This window comes from Panthera uncia, chromosome B1 (assembly GCF_023721935.1).
Source record: "Panthera uncia isolate 11264 chromosome B1, Puncia_PCG_1.0, whole genome shotgun sequence".
NCBI lineage: Eukaryota > Metazoa > Chordata > Mammalia > Carnivora > Felidae > Panthera > Panthera uncia.
Genome location: NC_064811.1, coordinates 54,350,479 through 54,368,022, shown reverse-complemented (window position 1 = coordinate 54,368,022; position 17,544 = coordinate 54,350,479). Strand labels below are relative to the sequence as shown.

The 17,544-nt window shown below is 36.6% G+C and overlaps 2 protein-coding genes across 2 annotated transcripts in view; both read left to right on the top strand.

Moving 5' to 3' along the window:
- LOC125922359 (transmembrane protease serine 11F) overlaps positions 1-10,593 on the top strand; it is a 74,015-nt gene extending 63,422 nt beyond the window's left edge. Inside the window, exons 7-10 of the mRNA XM_049630022.1 lie at positions 1,834-2,035; positions 3,949-4,208; positions 6,422-6,564; positions 10,435-10,593. Coding sequence (XP_049485979.1) covers positions 1,834-2,035; positions 3,949-4,208; positions 6,422-6,564; positions 10,435-10,593 — 764 coding nt within the window. The remainder of the gene's footprint in view (positions 1-1,833; positions 2,036-3,948; positions 4,209-6,421; positions 6,565-10,434) is intronic.
- Positions 10,594-10,862: 269 nt separating this feature from the next.
- Positions 10,863-17,544, top strand: part of LOC125922358 (transmembrane protease serine 11G-like) — a 53,805-nt gene continuing 47,123 nt past the window's right edge. Inside the window, exon 1 of the mRNA XM_049630021.1 lies at positions 10,863-10,963. Within this exon, the coding sequence (XP_049485978.1) occupies positions 10,863-10,963 (101 nt within the window). The remainder of the gene's footprint in view (positions 10,964-17,544) is intronic.

Here is a 17,544-nt window from a genome sequence, read left to right as displayed (position 1 = left end):
TGCCTCAGCTGGTAAAGCATGTGACTCTTGGAGCCATGAGTTTGTGCCCCAACTTGGATGAAAGCTTATTAAAATTAAAAAAGAAAGACACATTAATAAAATATATCAATATGCTTTCTAGTCTTATTTAAGGTTGATTTGAACTCTAACAAATTGAGGATTTCTTGTCAGGGAATCTGATTTAAATTTTTTTTTAAATGTTTATTTATTTTTGAGAGACAGAGAGAGAGTGAGACGGCACAAGTGAGGGAGGGGCAGAGAGAGAGGGAGACACAGAGTCAGAAGCAGGCTCCAGGCTCTGAGCTATCAGCACAGAGCCCAGCATGGGGCTCAAACTCACAAACCGTGAGATCATGACCTGAGCCAAAGTTGGATGCTCAACCGACTGAGCCACCTAGGCATTCCTGTATTTTTTTTAAAACTAGTCTTTCAAATTTTAGAAAACCAAAAAAGGTCATTATTGTTTAAGACTGTTTAAATTCAGGACTTGCAAAGACTGTGTATAAATTCATGTCAAGGGAGAATCATGACCTGCATTTGGTACTAGGCTATCTCTCAGGAGCAAGAACACAAGTTTTGATGTAGATCCTCCTAATTTTACGTCCAACTCGTTCACTTACCAGCTGGATGACCTCTAGCACTTTATGATCTGTTTCTAAGGCTCAGTTTCCTCATCTGAAAAGTGGCTTGCTATAAATAAATCTAAAACACTTAGCAGAGGATCTATATATATATTTTTTTTTTCATGGTGTAAAATCCTTTTTATTTTTTATCTTTTTTAAATATATGAAATTTATTGTCAAATTGGTTTCTATATAACACCCAGTGCTCAACCCAAAAGATGCCCTCTTCAATACCCATCACCCACCCTCCCCTCCCTCCCACCCCCCATCAGCCCTCAGTTTGTTCTGTTTTTAAGAGTCTCTTATGCTTTGGCTCTCTCCCACTCTAACCTCTTTTTTTTTTTTTTTTGATGCTCAATAAAATTTTTATCTACCTCTCTGTGTATCCATCCATATATGCTTAATATAGAGAGACAGAAGTTAATTCCTAGACTGGATGCCTTGACATGTTAGTAAATATTTCTTCTGAACCTCAACAGGATCAGGAAGACCCCTATAGATTAACCTCAGACACTGAGTACTGGGAAAGGATTAAAGAACAGCAGGCACATGCACCCAATGTTTATAGCAGCACTATTGACAATAGCCAACCAAAGTATGGAAAGAGCCCAAATGTCCATCAACTGATGAATGGATAAAGAAGATGTAGTATATGGAATATGGAATATGGAATATGGAATATGGAATATTACTTGGTGATCAAAAAGAATGAAATCTTGCCATTTGCAACAACGTGGATGGAACTAGAGTGTATTACGCTAAGTGAAATAAGTCAGTCAGAGAAAGACAAATCTCATATGATTTCACTCATATGTGGAATTTAAGATACAAAACAGATGAAGATAAGAGAAGGGAAGTAAAACTAATATAGACACAAACCATAAGAGACTCTTAAATACAGAGAACGAACTGAGGGTTACTGAAGGGGTGTTGGGTGGGGGGATGGGCTATATGGGCAAAGGGCATTATTAAGTAGGGCACTTGTTGGGATGAGCACTGGCTGTTATATGTAAGTGATGAATCACTAAATTCTGTTTCTGAAATCATTATTATACCATATGTTAACTAACTAACTTGGATTTAAATTAAAAAAAAAAAAAGAAGAGCAGGCACAATGGACTACCAAAGCATCTGCACCCTATGCAAATCAGGATATGCTTCTTTTCTCTCCATTTTCATGAAAACAAGCTAACATACATTTCTGTGACAGGCTGCGGAATAAGGATGACATCTTCAAACATGCCTTTACCAGCATCCTCCTCTACTGAGAGGATTGTCCAAGGGAGGGAAACAGCCATGGAAGGCGAGTGGCCGTGGCAGGCCAGCCTCCAGCTCATAGGTTCCGGCCATCAGTGCGGAGCCACCCTCATCAGTAACACGTGGCTGCTCACAGCAGCTCACTGCTTCCGCAAGTAAGTTCTCGAGGCTGCTGGGAGTCTTTCCCCAGTGCAATTTCATGTAATTGCACAATGCCTTATATTGTTGTGAAGAAAAAATACAGTGTACTTTGAAGACAATATTACAATTATCCAAATAGCTTTTAAAATTTTATAAGTGTATTTTTTCTACAGAAATAGTGTAATCTTAAAAATTGTGTTTAAGACAAATCTTTGTACCTTGGTGTTCATGAAAAACTATCCCAACCTTTGTGAACCAGTGTGGATGTCCTTGACATCATGAAAATGTTCTTGACAGCATGTCAGGAGCCCCAGGCCATCTCTCTCTGACACTAACCAGCTGGATCTATCACATACCTGGGCAAGCCATTTAACTTCTGATTTTCAGTGTCCTTATCCATAAAGCATGGATTGAGCTGGGCCTTTTAAATGAGGTCTCCTTTCTGGCACATAATGCACGGAGTGATAGGGTATTTCTATAATTTATTTTTTTAATGTTCATTAATTTATTTTGAGAGAAGGAGATAGAGATATCAGGTGGGAAAGGGACAGAGAGAGAAAGAGAGAGAGAATCCCAAGCAGGCTCTGTGCTGGCAGCATGGAGCCCAATGTGGGGTTCGAACTCACAAACCGTGGGATGATGATCTGAGCTGAAATCAAGAATCAGTAACTTAACCAACTGAGCCACTCAGGCCTCCCGGGATAGGGTATCTCTATTTGATCTACTCAATTGGTTTATGAGTTCCTTAAGGACTGAAATCACATATGTCTTCTTATCTACCAGAATTCTAGTTTTCAAAAGAAATCTTCAGCCCTAAGATTTCTGCATCAAATAAAACATTCCTTTAAAGTATAAATAAGTAAAACAGCCTTCCCTATCTCCAGCTCCCCACCATGTCCCTTTCCTCCCCCTCCCTACTCCCACACCCACCAGTCCTGCTCATCCTGAAGCAGTGCAGAGTACTTTGAAAATCACTGATCTTTCTGGTTTTTCACTAAGAAGTTTATGATTCACCAGCATTGTAATCCTGTATGAATGAGGAAATCCCCTTTATGAGTTCTCCTCTGTGTGATTTCCTTCTACATAAGTTTCCTTTACATAGAGAATTTCAAGTTTATATATACAGTATTTCTAGTCATTCCTCACAGGAATAATTAGAAAAAGAGGGAACTGGACTTTGAGGACAAATAGGGAGGTAAAGAGATAATAGGACTAGACAGAATTTCCTTGTAATACAACCTCGTGAGAGAGAAAAACTTCTGTGTGAAGGGAGAGCCTGAAAAATACTAAGAGGGACTGAGAAAGCCAGATCAAAGGGATTGGGGAGTAGGAAAGAACCTCTAACAGCCTGACATGGAGTTAAATCTGCTTAGCCCTTGAATATTGGGGTTGTGTATGGGCAGAGGGCAAAAAAACAAACCTGTATACACATGAGGGTTTGTGAAGCAGGCCAGATTATACTTTGTCCCAAAGATCATGGTAAGACCCAGAAACAAGAGCCAACAAGTGAGTCATAAAGTTAGAATGGATGAAGTATCTGATACGCAGGGAAAATGCCTCCTACTATCCATATTACCCAAAACAAAATGAATTTCTACACATTTCATTGAAATTATAGAAGAAAGAGAATCTGAAGAGTTTTTAATGAACAAGGAATTAGAAGATTGACAATTAATTATAAAATACCCATTACTACTATTAATCTAAACAAAGCATGGAAATTCCAAAATATCTTTAAGAGCTTTTGTACTCGCATTTGTCTCATTAATATTTTAAACTCTCTGCCTTAAGGCCAACAACTGCAAATTCTCTCACCAGAGAGATTTTTCAGGAGCATAATCCCAATAGTTGTGAGAAATACAGTCTCAATCTTTTTTAGATGACACAGGTAAGCATCACAAATCTTACCCTGTGATTTTTTTTGCAGAAATAAAGACCCAAGTCAATGGATTGCTACTTTTGGTACAACTATTACACCACCTGCAGTGCAACGAAGCCTGGGGAAAATTATCCTTCATGAAAATTACCATAGGGAAACAAATGAAAATGACATTGCCTTGGCTCAGCTTACCAACCGAGTTGAGTTTTCAAATATAGTCCAGAGAGTTTGCCTCCCAGATTCATCTATAAAGTTGCCACCTAAAACAAGTGTATTTGTCACAGGTTTTGGATCCATTGTAGATGATGGTGAGTGGTTCAACCTAATATACTTAGTACACAATTGTCTTGAGCTCTAACAAGCTGTCCTAGAGAATCTCTCTTTAGACTTTTCATAAAAATAATGATGGTTCCAATGTGTACAGCCCAGAGCAGAACAGGAATTTGTAGGTTAAAAAGGAATCAGGTCCCATTCCTTGAATTCACAATTAATTGGAGCAATGATGAAAAAGGGGTGAGGCTAACTGAGAACAGCATATCAGACTACTTTAGGTGCTACAAGAAGGGACAAAATACTATGGGACTATAAGGGAGTAAATGATTCTGAATTGTATATTTCCCAATGTAGAAGCTCCTAGTTAGCATATACTTCAGATCACAGTCTTACTGATAACTTTTTCTTTCTCTTTTCTTTCTTTCTTTCTTTCTTTTTTTTTCTTTCTTTTTTTTTTTTTTTTTTTTTTTTTTTTTTTTTTCTTTCTTTCTTTCTTTCTTCCTCATTTAATGGGGATTTATGATGACCATAAACATAAAAGTGTTTTGTGAATGTTTTGAGAATTTTCATTTTGATTATTTAATTTAACATACATTTCTTTTCACCTGTGTCACCTCCTGGTTGGTTCAAAGACATCAGTTCTAAAATTTTATAAATTGAAGACCAGAATTTAATATTTCTAGGTACCAGTTCATTTCACTCTAAATAGAGAGATTAATTGAATATTTTAAAATGGGAAAAAAGGGGTGCCTGGGTGGCTCAGTCAGTTGAGTGTCCAACTCCTGATTTTAGCTCAGGTCATGATGTCCTGGTTACTGGGTTTGAGCCCTGTGTTGAGCTCTGTGCCGACAACATGGAGCCTGCTCAGGATTCTCTCTCCCTCTCTCTTTCCCTACTCACATACTCTCTCTCTCAAAATAAACTTAAAAAAAAAACAGATAAAATAAAATGGGAAATAAATGTTTAAGGTTCTGTCAAAGATATCCTGAAAAAATTAAGAGACAAATGTTAATATATATTTACATTTTTTATAATGTTTATTTATTTTGAGAGAGAGAGAGAGAGACAGAGCATGAGCAGGAAGGGGCAGAGAAAGAGGGAGACAGAATCTGAAGCAGGCTCCAGGCTCTGAGCTGTCAGCACAGAGCCCGATGCAGGGTTCGAACACATGAACTGTGAAATCATGACCTGAGCCGAAGTCGGACACTCAACCGACTAAGCCACCCAGGCACCCTTGCTAATAAATATTTAAATCTGGATTTTTTTTTTCTTGACAGAACTCTGTTATATGTGAAATTTCCCAAATGCTCCATGCATCTCTAGTGTGACTTTGTGAGATGTTGTTATAAGTCTCTTTTTGTGTTCTCTTCTCTTATCACTAGTGTAAGACTATTCACCAGCAGCTTCAATCTGGAACCATATGCTATTTACCTTCTTCTAAAATCCAGTCTTGCTTTGTACTGGCATCACATTTATGGCATATTGTGGGCATCGGTTCTTTTTCCCATGCTTCAAGTCACCTCTAAATAATTCGCTACAGCACAGAGTAGGGAACATAGCTCTGTGCAGCTCATGTACTGGTTTTTACTTGAATATCTTTCAGAAAATCAGTGTACTTCCCTGAGGCTTGATTTCCTTATACATAAAAGGCTACTGGTTAGTCAAGATCAGTGTGATGAACCCTCTCCTCATGAAAAAAAAAAGTGTAGACACACACACACACAAACACACACACTATTACATGTAGTTGTAAGGATTTCTCCTTTTTTTATGTTTATTTATTTCTGAGACAGAGACAGACAGAGTATGAGTGGGGGAGGGGCAGAGAGAGATGGAGGGACACAGAATCCGAAGCAGGCTCCTGGCTCTGAGCTGTCAGCACAGAGCCCGATGAGGGGCTCAAACTCACAGACCACGAGATCATGACCTGAACTGAAGCCGGATGCTCAACCGACTGAGCCACCCAGGCGCCCCAGTTTTAAGGATTTCTAATGGCTTGAAGATTCACAGATATGATATAATATTGGGGTATGCATATGCATGGTTCCTTGAATTTAGACATTTATGATACAGAACATAAATAAGGCAATAATTATAATTAATGTTAATAAAATAATCTTTTGATTTTGTGCTTTTGTTCCTAGAAATATACAACACATACTTATTCCATGTCTTAGATACAGTTATATTCAAAGAACATATTTTTTGCTTGTGTGTGTGTGTTTGTATGTGTGTGTTTATATAATAGGACCCACGCAAAACAAACTTCGGCAAGCCAGGGTGGAAACCATAAGCACGGATGTGTGTAACAGAAAGGATGTGTATGATGGCCTGATAACTTCAGGAATGTTATGTGCTGGATTCATGGAAGGAAAAGTAGATGCGTGTAAGGTAAGTCCAAAGTCAAGTTCAAAACTTTGAAAATTCCCATTAGCTATTTATAAATTTGGCATACATTTCCCCTAGCAGAAAAAAAGTCATCTATTTCACCAAGAATTCAGCTTATTTAATAATCATAATTTAAAAAGTTCTTGTATTAAGTATTTACTGTATGTCAAGCCAAGTGCTTATTTCATTTAAAATAGTGAAATCAAAGAGGTACGATTTTTACAAATTGGGAGATTAAAGTCTATTGCTCCCTATTTTTGGTTCAAACAATTACTCTTCTGTTCTATTGTTATTTTCTTAAACAGAATTCGAAACAAAAGACAGAGAAACCTCTCCTCTGAAGATCACCTTATTCAGCTCTGGCATCATATCTCATGTATCTTACTTCATCTCCTGGCCTCCAAGTCTCTGTGTCCCTCCCACTATTAATGACGTTAACACTTGAAACAGGTTTCCTGTCCATCCCAAGCCTGAATTATTAACACTGGCTCATTTAAATGCTGGATTCTTAGTTCCTAGACCTCCTACTCCCATTGATCTCCACTTCTGAGCCACATTTCTAGGGCCACATTTTGAGCCTTTCATCTCCAAGAACACTGATTCCCCAATCTTCCTATTTAACTTCCTGCCTGCATGTCAAGCTATTCCTGCTCCCTTGGCCATACCCTTTATATTATACCCCTGTCTACCCATCCTCACTCCCCAACTTACACAGCCTACACAAATGTACATTATGTCCCTTCTTTGTTTTATCTTTACCTTTACCTTCTATTGCCATCCAACAGACAATTTATTTAGATGGTTTATTGTCTGTCTCTCCCATTAAACTAGAATATAAACTTCAAGAAGGCACAGATTTGGGGGGGTCTATTTAATTCACTATTGTATTAACAACACCTAAATCAGTGCCTGGCACAGATATTTGTTGGCCAAATAAAATACCACTTTTCTTCAACTTCATAAAGACCTATAGACCATCGCTTCTCTGCTTTATCACATTCCATTAATCCTTTCTTCCATTGTCCACTTGTCCAATTTAGATTTCACTATTAATCATTTTCTGAACACTTTTGCTAATATCCTAAGTTCTCTTGTTGATCTGTCTTTTCAGTGTTTCTGTCTGACAAAGTCCCAAAACTGGAAGAACTTCACAATCTACTCTCTCTCTCTGCCTGCACCAAGGATGTCAAATGCTCCTGGAAAAAATACAACATAACACATTGGTTCCACTTTAGGTTTCAGATAACAAAAGTGACAATCCTACTATTTTTCTTTTTTTTTTTTTTTCCAAATCTACCTTTCTCTGAACTTACTCAACATTTTCCACTTTCCTTAACTTCTGGTTTTTTTCAACCTCTTTATTTTCAACTGATAATTTTGCTTCCCAGTTTTCAAAGAAAAGTAGAAATCGTTAAGTGGAGCATTGCCTCATCTTCCAACACCATGAATGCAGACCTGACTTCATCTGAACCCATAGTTAACATAGTTAACATTTCTCTTATACCTAGCTCCTTCTCTACTCATATCTCTCAAGTTAGGGGGGAAAAACCTCTAACTTTTTCTTGACTTATAATGCCTCCAGCTAACACTGCATCTTATCTCTTTACCGTGAAATATTTGGGAAAATGTCTATACCCATTGTCTCAATTTTCTCACCTCTCACTAACTCTTCAAACCATTTCAATATGATTTCTGCACTTTCACTTCAAAATAGCTCTTCCTGAGGTTTTCACTAACCCACCAATGCCCTCCAGTAAATGTATTTTTGTCCTATTCCTTTTTTTTCCCCTCTTAGCACCATTTAATAATGCCTACCACTCCCTCTTTCTTGTCTTCCTTGGCTTATAATGATTTTCAACTTACACGTGTGTCTACTTCTTCTCTGTTTCCTTTTCAGGTTCATTCTCTTAATCTCAGCCATTAAATTTTGATCTATTCTATGTCTGCTCCTCTTTTTACTCTATACTTTCTCCCTAGAGGATTTGCTTTTCCTCTTTAGCTTCAAATGCCATCCTTTGACAGATGATTCATGAATTTATACGTTTAGCCCCAACCTCCCCTTTTATCTCCAGATTTATATATTCAACTCCTACTTGACAACTCCCCTTGGATATTTCAAAGATATCTCAAATTCAAAATGTTGCACCTGATTCTGTTCTTTTTCCCTCCCCACCTGACCCTCTTCCTTTATTTTGTCTCTGTGAATGGCATCCCTTTTCACTCTGTTAAAGCAGAAAACTAGAAGACATTCTAGCTTTCTTTCCCTCCCCCATACCCAACAGATTACTTAATCCCATGGATTTTACCTCCTTTTCCCTACTTTTTCCTCACACTCCCCGATCTAAAGGAATTATTCATCTAGCTCATTTCCTTATATTCACACTTATGCTCCTGTAGTCCATTAGTCAAATGAAAGCCAGGATGATTTACAAGATGTTAATCTGATCTTGTAAGCCTCCTTCTTAAAACACTCCAGTGGTTTACCTTCAGTCTTAAGATAGAAAATATAACTTCTAAGCAAGACCCTCAGGGTTTCTCCAGGACTAGTTTTCTTGACCTTTACAGACTCATCACAGTCACTTGCCCCCTTGTTATCTTCTCTTCAGTACTCCTTTTTATCCACGCTGCCCCAGGCTTTTGCATATGCCAGGTTTCTTCATGTCACAGAGCATTTGCAGTACTGTTCCCTTTGCCTAGAACATGTTATATAGCCACCTCCCTTTTCATAAAGATTAAATTCTTTAGATATCAGCTCAACTAAATCTCATCAAGGAAAACTTTCCTGACCTCCCTGACCACTCCTATTCCCCTATGTATGTTTCCATAGTATTTACCATAGTAGTCACCTTGCATTTATTTGTGGGCTTGTTTAATTTAATTTGAGAGACAGAGACAGAACATGAGTGGGGAGGGGCAGAGAGCAAGAGAGACACAGAATCTGAAGCAGGTTCCAGGCCTGAGCCTGGGACACATAGCTGGAACTTATTAAGTACTTCACAAAAGAATAAATGAATGAGGTAGAACAGGCACAGAGAGCGTACATATTTTACCCTAAGTCACATAGACAGTAATTGATAGAGCTAATCCTAAAACATAAGCGGTTCAAATACCAAGACCACACTTTTAACCTCTACATGTATATCTATTTATGTACTTAACTGTCCTTATTCCAAAACAGATTTAGGAGTGTTTATATAAAATTCAGCAAGCAAGCATAATTATAATTAGGTGCATGAAAGCCAAGGAGACCAAGAATCAGTCTATAACATTGAGTCTAGCTAAGAATATTCGGAGATTATCAAAACTTTCCACCTATTCCCATATATACTAACTTCATATTTAATATTTTGTGTATATACTTACTAACCCATGCAAAAAGCGTCTAATGAAACTAGCAAGGGGGCACTTGGGTGGCTTAGTTGGTTAAGCGTACAACTCTTGATTTCAGCTCAGGTCATGATCTCATGGTTCCTGAATTTGAGCCCTGCATCAGACTCCATGCTGACGGTGTGGAGCCTGCTTGGGATTGTCTCTCTCCCTCTCTCTCTGCCCCTCCCCAACTTGTGCTAACGCTCTCTCTCTTTCTCTTTCTCCCTCTCTTTCTCTCAAAATAAATAAACTTAAAAAAAAAACTAGGACTTAAAAAAAAAAAAAAAACAAGGATGCTGAACCAGAAATAATGTAACCATTGCACTTTAAAGTTTAGAATAAAATTTTAACTCAATTCAGAGAAACATTATATAATCTATCTCTAGTCTGGCTGCATGTTCTGCATGCCAATTTCCTTTTTGTCTGTGGAAGGGAGATGATTGCAGTGACCTACCTCCCGAGTAAGAGTTTATAATTCTAAATATATTTTTGTTTTTTCTCAAGGGCGATTCTGGTGGTCCTCTGGTTTATGATAATCATGACATCTGGTACTTAGTTGGTATAGTAAGTTGGGGACAATCATGTGCTCTTCCCAAGAAACCTGGGGTCTATACAAGAGTGACTCAGTATCGAGGATGGATTGCCTCAAAGACTGGTATCTAGAGTGAATTGTCTATGAATTATATGCATGGCATATGAAGCTGAAATTCTTGCATATTGTATATTATTTTTATTCATGCGGTTTGGATCAGTGCTTTTTCTGGATGTCAAGAAATCCTCTGACTCAGACCTATGTAATATCATGAAGTGGTCTTTGCACACAAGTGACCGAACTCTTTCTCTACCCTGTGGGAGGAAGACAGAGCAAATGGCAATAGCACCAACTCCTCACAAGGGAAACTGTGGTACTTATAATAAGAGGACTATTTATAATGGTTTCCCCCAGTGGAAGACAAGGAACATCATTTTTCACAGGATACGACGAGCTGCCAGGGCTGCCAAAAACTTACTCAGAGTATATCCTGGAGCACCTGTGACTCTTGTATCAAACAGCTGTCTTCCCTGAGAATTCAGAGCTTCAACATTCAAAGACTGATGGCTGGACGTTCACTGGCTAGAATGGAGAAGCATGGAATTACAATATAACTTGAACTCTAACCTGTGTTTCTAAATAATAATACAAAGCATTGTCATTAATAAGACTTGTGATTTAGAAGATGTTTGGGTGTACCTGAACTTGCTGTTAACACTTACATACACAAAGACTAGCTTCAGGATAAAAGCTGTATTGTGAAGGAGTGTTTCTGATTTATTCTTTAACAGCATCTTGCCATCCATATATCAATTGAAGTCAGGCCAGAAAGAAGAAAAAGAAGAATCTTGGGAGCATTTTTCCATGTGTACGAGGAGGATAAAAAGAACTGATGGGACCTAGGCTAGTTGAGTTGCTTTCAAATGATTAAAAGCAAGAAAAACACACCTTAGATTTTTGGTGGAATGAGCTATCCAATTATTTATTTAGAAATATGTACAGCAGCATACAGTAACTGGTGTCTTTGTAAGCATAGAATTGTAAAGTCTTCAGCTCTCTGCCAGGTCAGATATCTATCAGGTTGGGAGAATTGATTTGCGTAAGCACTTCGGACAGTGCCTCACATATATTAAGCACTATGTGGATATTTCCTGTATGTGGAAGAAAGGAAAGCCTCCATGAGTTTTAAGATAAATTCACTTTGTCAAATGAGTGAATGGCTTTGGGACTTAAATACAGCTCAGAGTCTAATGGCAGAGAGCACAGGCTTTGGAAGCAGACTGCCCAGGCTAAACGTTGGCTTTGCCACGTATGAACTGTGCATCCTGATGCAGGTTTCTTGACATCTCTGTGCATTAGCACTTTTATCTCTACAATTAGAATAAAAATAATACCTACCTCATATGGTTATTATGAGGATTAAATGCATTAGTAAAAGTAAAGCACTTGGAACAGTGTCTGCACACAGTAGTCTCTCAATATGAACTAGCTACTGTCAATTATTATTAATGTGCTTTGGACTCAATAAAACAGTATATTTTTTAAAAGCAGTCCCTTCTTTAAAATCATGTAATTGATTTAAGAATGCTTAAATTACACTGTAAAAAAAACCCTAAGTGATCTACTGGATTTTCAAAATCATGTTTTGATATCTCAATATGTTTAGGACTGTGTCTGGTTATAGACATAGTTGTAGGGTGTGTGGTCATCAGTCACCGGGGTTGTGACTACAGAGATGCAGCGGTATTCACCTTCAGGGTTCACATGTACGACCAAAGTGCTTGATTTCTTGTTCTGATATATCAGACAAAAATCTAGCCTTTCTATTTCTTTAATGACAAACTTTTGTTAATTTACATGTATGTATGTTTATCTGTAACATATGTAGACAAGATAAATATAACTTAAAAACTTTCCTAGTTATCATTTACATCTTAATATTGAGATACAATAAACACAAAAGGGTCATCCACTCACACTCCCCTTTAAAAGGAAAATGTCACCAAATTTTTGAGTTGATGACTGCTAATAACTAAATATCAATAGAAGAAGCAGAGTAAAAACTTGAATATTTATACTTCCTTCTATGCAGAGAAACAAAAGCTTCCTAGAGAGTATTTAGCATATTTAAGATGTATTTGATTCATAATAGACCTTTTTATATTAAAGCTAAACATAGTCTTTTGTAGAAAGAGGAAAACAAATCTGTCTACAAAATCAATAAATTTCTACTGTGTAAGTTCTCTAACAATGAATATATGCTTTTGTGTAACTATATTTACATTTCAGAAGACTGATAGCTTTTTTGCATAGAAGTGCCTGTGAAACTGCACACTGATTTAAATGATTCAATGCTCAGTTCAAATTCAATTCAGTGACATTTTAACACAAATGAGAGCAATAAATACAAAAGGCCATAAGTAAATCCGAGAAATGGAAAAGTGGATTTTTAAAACAGGATTCATATGTCCTATTTTTAGTTTGATACCTGATCTGTTGAGTGGTGTTATAGGAGTCATGCAATGTATTTTACCTCATGTTTTCCATCTACCAAATGGGACATTAACTATCTACCTCATGGGATTGTTGTGAGGCTTTCCTGTTGAATAATAAGTTGAAAAGTCAAAGAATGTTTAAAGCCTGCTAAACAAATGTGAAGTGTGTTATTGTAAACTGATATCAGTACAGATGATGTTGCAAATACATTAAGATTTTAAAAAAAGGTTGTATTTTTTAAAATAGTGTTCACATTTTTACTGATAAATAGTATTGCCTTGTGAATTTTGCAAAAATATTGTGGTTAAAAAAAAAACAAATAACAAACAAACCTGGGTTTTGCCTCCTGTGTTGTAAATGTTATAGTAATACTCTCATCTTAAAAAAACAAACAAACAAAAACCACCAAAATTTGCTTGACATATTGTTTTGAAAGGTCAAGTCCATTAAACTGACAGTAAACAATACAGCACATAATCCCTGTGGAATCCTGATGGCATTTGGGGTGCCATGAGAACTAAAGAGTTCGTTTTTAACGCTAGAACAACAATGGACCAAAATTTTTGCAATGTTTAACCATCTCTCAATGAAATTCACAATTCAACAATAAGAGTAAAAGTACATCAATGGGAATCTACCCTCTTCAACTGAATAAATCTGTCACTTTGTTAATATGTTTGTTTGAGGGTGAGGGGATGTATTTAAGGCATTCCTTCATGCACTCATGAGAGTGAAAAATAACCTTGTTACAAATGACTGGAACCCTTGTGGCCAGTCTAGTCTTCCCCCACTACTCTCATCTGTTACGTGGCTGTCGCTAGCCAGGAACATTACAGTTCTAGAAGTCGCAGGAATTAGATTGTTGCCAGCTAATGTTTCTCTGTGCAAAAAAAAAAAAAATGAGGAAAATTAAATTCACATAGTATTCAGCAAAGTTTCATTGGACCAAAACAGTTTTACTGTTAAGACAAACAACAAAAGTATATCCAACTATACCTAAGGAAAGGAGGATAATTTTAATGAGGCAAAGCTGCAGAGCTAGGTAAATTGGCAGCAAATTTAAAACCTTAATATGGTATAAATTAAAAATCTAGATTATATTTTTAAATAACAAGCAGCAAAAGAACTCTACTAAACAACCAATGTCTTTCTCTTTGCTCTTTTCACTGCCTCATTAGAAAATCTGTTTTATGAATAGATAAAACACAGAAAGCCCACTAAAATTCAGCAAATTAAAATTTTTGATTGAGTTGGGTTTTTTTAACGTTTATTATTTACTTTTGAGAGAGAGAGAGGGAGCGCGTGAGCAGAGGAGGGGCAGAGAGAGGAGAGAGAGAACCCCAAGCAGGCTCCACACTCAGCACAGAGACAAACCACCGACTGAGCCACCCAGGTGTCCTAAGCTGTTTCTGTAAATACTTACAATAAACATTCTTCTACAGATTTCAATATTTTCCTTGCCTTAAAGTTTTAACATGGCTAATAAGAAATGCAAGCATGTCATAAAATTAAAAATCTTGTCATAAAAATTAAAAACTTTGCTTCCAACTGCTTCAATCTGTGAAATGCAACATTAATCTACCTACCTCATGATGTTTATGAAACTTTCCTGTTGAATAATACCATCTAAAAATCAGAGAATATTTAAAACCTGTTTGAAAAGTGCAAAGTTTATTGCTGGATACTGATACCAGCATGGTTGATGCCAAACGTGCACTAAGATTGTCATAAATTTTTATACAGTGTTACCATTTTCATTTATCAATACTAGTTGCTTTGTGTATTTTGCAAATGCCAGTGTTTTGTTGAATTATATTTAGTATTTTCTTTTTGTTAATGTTTTATTTATTTTTGAGAGAGAAAGAGACAGAATGTGAGTGAGAGAGAGGCAGAGAGAGAGAGAGAAACAGAATCTGAAGCAGGCTCCAGGCTCTGAGCTGTCAGCACAGAGCCCAAGGCAGGGCTCGAACTCCAAACTCAGTCAGAATTCCTCCAACTCTTAATTATAAGCTTCTAAATACTTGTGTAGTCTTCCAACAATTACTGCTACACACTAGTATAAAACATGTAGTGTTTTTAGTATATAGGCTCATACCTCTATCTATTCCACACATTGTGCCTCCTAATTACTGCCAACCTCTTGATCACTCCTCACAATTATTGACTTACTAGGTGTCTGCTCAAAATAGATCTCTCTCCCTAACTTCTGTCTTCATTGTAGTCAATTTCAACAGCCAAGTGGATAATCCACACTTAGTTACAATTCTTTGAACTCATAAATCCAAATGACTCTAACTTCCAAATGACCCCGCCTCCATAATCCCCTGCCTAGATTTTTGGAAGAACTCCAAAATGATCTTCCTTCTCCAACTTGATGTCCTCTAGTCCATTCTCCTGCGTTTCTGTTTCAATTACCTCTAATTTCTCCATCTCCTACAGAAGAGATACTTACTTAATTTAGAGCCCAACAACTTGGATAGAAAAAAAATCTTAACTTTATTTTCACTAACTTTTAACAGAAATTTGCTTTTTCTTTCTATTATAAAACAGGCATAAAAAACCCAAAAAACAAAAATAAAAATAGTAACATAAGTTATATCAGTGACTTTGTCACCAAGAGAGATTATAGATATTTTTACTTCATTTAACAGTTGTTACATACTTATCAAAATATGTTTATGCTCATCGCAGCTTTGAAACTGTTATTCAACATTGCTAAATCCTGTGATTTAATATGTTAATGGAAAACATATTTATTACTCTGTCACAAATTTAAAATTTTTCCCATAACTATACTACTATATATTGGTTTCCCTATAATTCTGTGTATTCTATTTTATGCATCTAAAAAAAACACACATTTTTAGGAGAAGGGATCCACAGCCAAAGATAGACATGGCATTAAAAGAAATTAAGAGACCTTGACCTATAGAGTAAAAAACAAAATCCATTTTCTTGATGTTAAAAAATTTCATGATTATACTCTTCCTATTTTCCATTTTAATCTCCCATCTTGGCTTCTTCCTTTTGCCCTTCTTCACTTCAGTTTTTAAAAAGGTACCGCTAGTCCTTTAAATACACTGTAATGTTGCATCGCAAATGAACCCTTTTGCATAGAAGCTTCCCCACCCCCATCATTTTAGCAAGTGTGCTTTCTGAAACTGTTATACCAACTGACCATATTCCCAGAGTATATGATGTTAAATTTTCACTAAAATCTACTAACATTATTAAACATATAGGTAAAAGGATAGAAAATAATATTTTATTTTAATGTTGTGGTAGGGAGGCAGAATTCTGAAATGGTCCTCCAAGATCTTCTGTCCTAATCTCATTGTAAATAAAATGAGATACACATGTCCATGATAATGTTACATTACATGGCAAAAGGAACTTTGTAGATATGATTAAGATTACTAATCAGTTGACTTTGAATTAATAAAAAAGGAGGTTTTCCAGGTAGGTTTAACCTAATCTTTTAGAAGTAGAGAATTTCTCTTTCTGGTAGAAGAAAAGTCAGAGATTCTAAGTATGAGAAGATGCACTATTTCTTGCTTGAAGATGGAAAGAACTGTGTATCAGTTGCAGATAGCATTTAGGAGCAGAGCAGTCTTAGCTGACAGGCAGCAAAAGAACAGGGAACTTAGCCTTTCTGCAAGGAACTTAATTCTGCCAATGACTGGAATGAGCCGGAACATGATTTCCCTCCATAGCTTCCACAAAAGAACCTAGCTGAGCTCATACCTTGCTTTCCACCTATGAGACAGAAAGCAGAGAACAAAGTTGAACTTGCCCAGACTTCTGATCAGCAGAATAAAAACAGATAACAAATGGCTGTTGTTTTAAGTGGTTAAGTTTATAGGAATTTGTTACTCATTAATATAAAAATTGGCAAAGATATAGAATTTTTATTTATTAGCTAATTTGAACATTTTGTCCATATATCACTTATCAATTGTAATTATTGTGTGTTCCTGTCTTGCCAAAAACTTTTTTTCAAAACAAAAGAGGGATGGAAATGTGAGTGAATGTGGATTGTCAAATCAACGTTATAAAAGAAAGACAGTACCACATGTTCAAGTGTTTGCAGAGGTGCTGATAAGTGCATTTTCATTCAAAGACATCAAAGTTTCTAGTCTCAAATGTTTCACTCTTTAACAGGAGAGATGGATCCATAGACCTGAAAATAAGAAAAAGTAAAACTAGATGCCAGCTTGAAGGGAAAGCATGGGTGAGGGGTTGCTCAGATAGTGTGAGAGCCAGGGAAATCTGGAGGAGTCATCCGAGAATGTAGGCTTTCAAAGTCTCAGGACTCTGTGTAGACGGATTCTAATTAAATTACTTGAATCTTACAGTGAGGTGGATTTTGAATTGAGAACTGTGCAAGAAAGAAGGGAAAGGATATTTTAGGCACGTGGGCAAAGACACAATAGGAAAAAAAAAAAAAAAGGACTTGATAAACAGAAACGAAAACTCCAAGTCAAAGAAAGCAGATACAGCCGTAGCTACAAAGAGCATATGAAAGAGAGTATGATCAGCTGGTGAAGCCTTTTAAAATGGCGGTTGGCACAAATATATTTTCATTT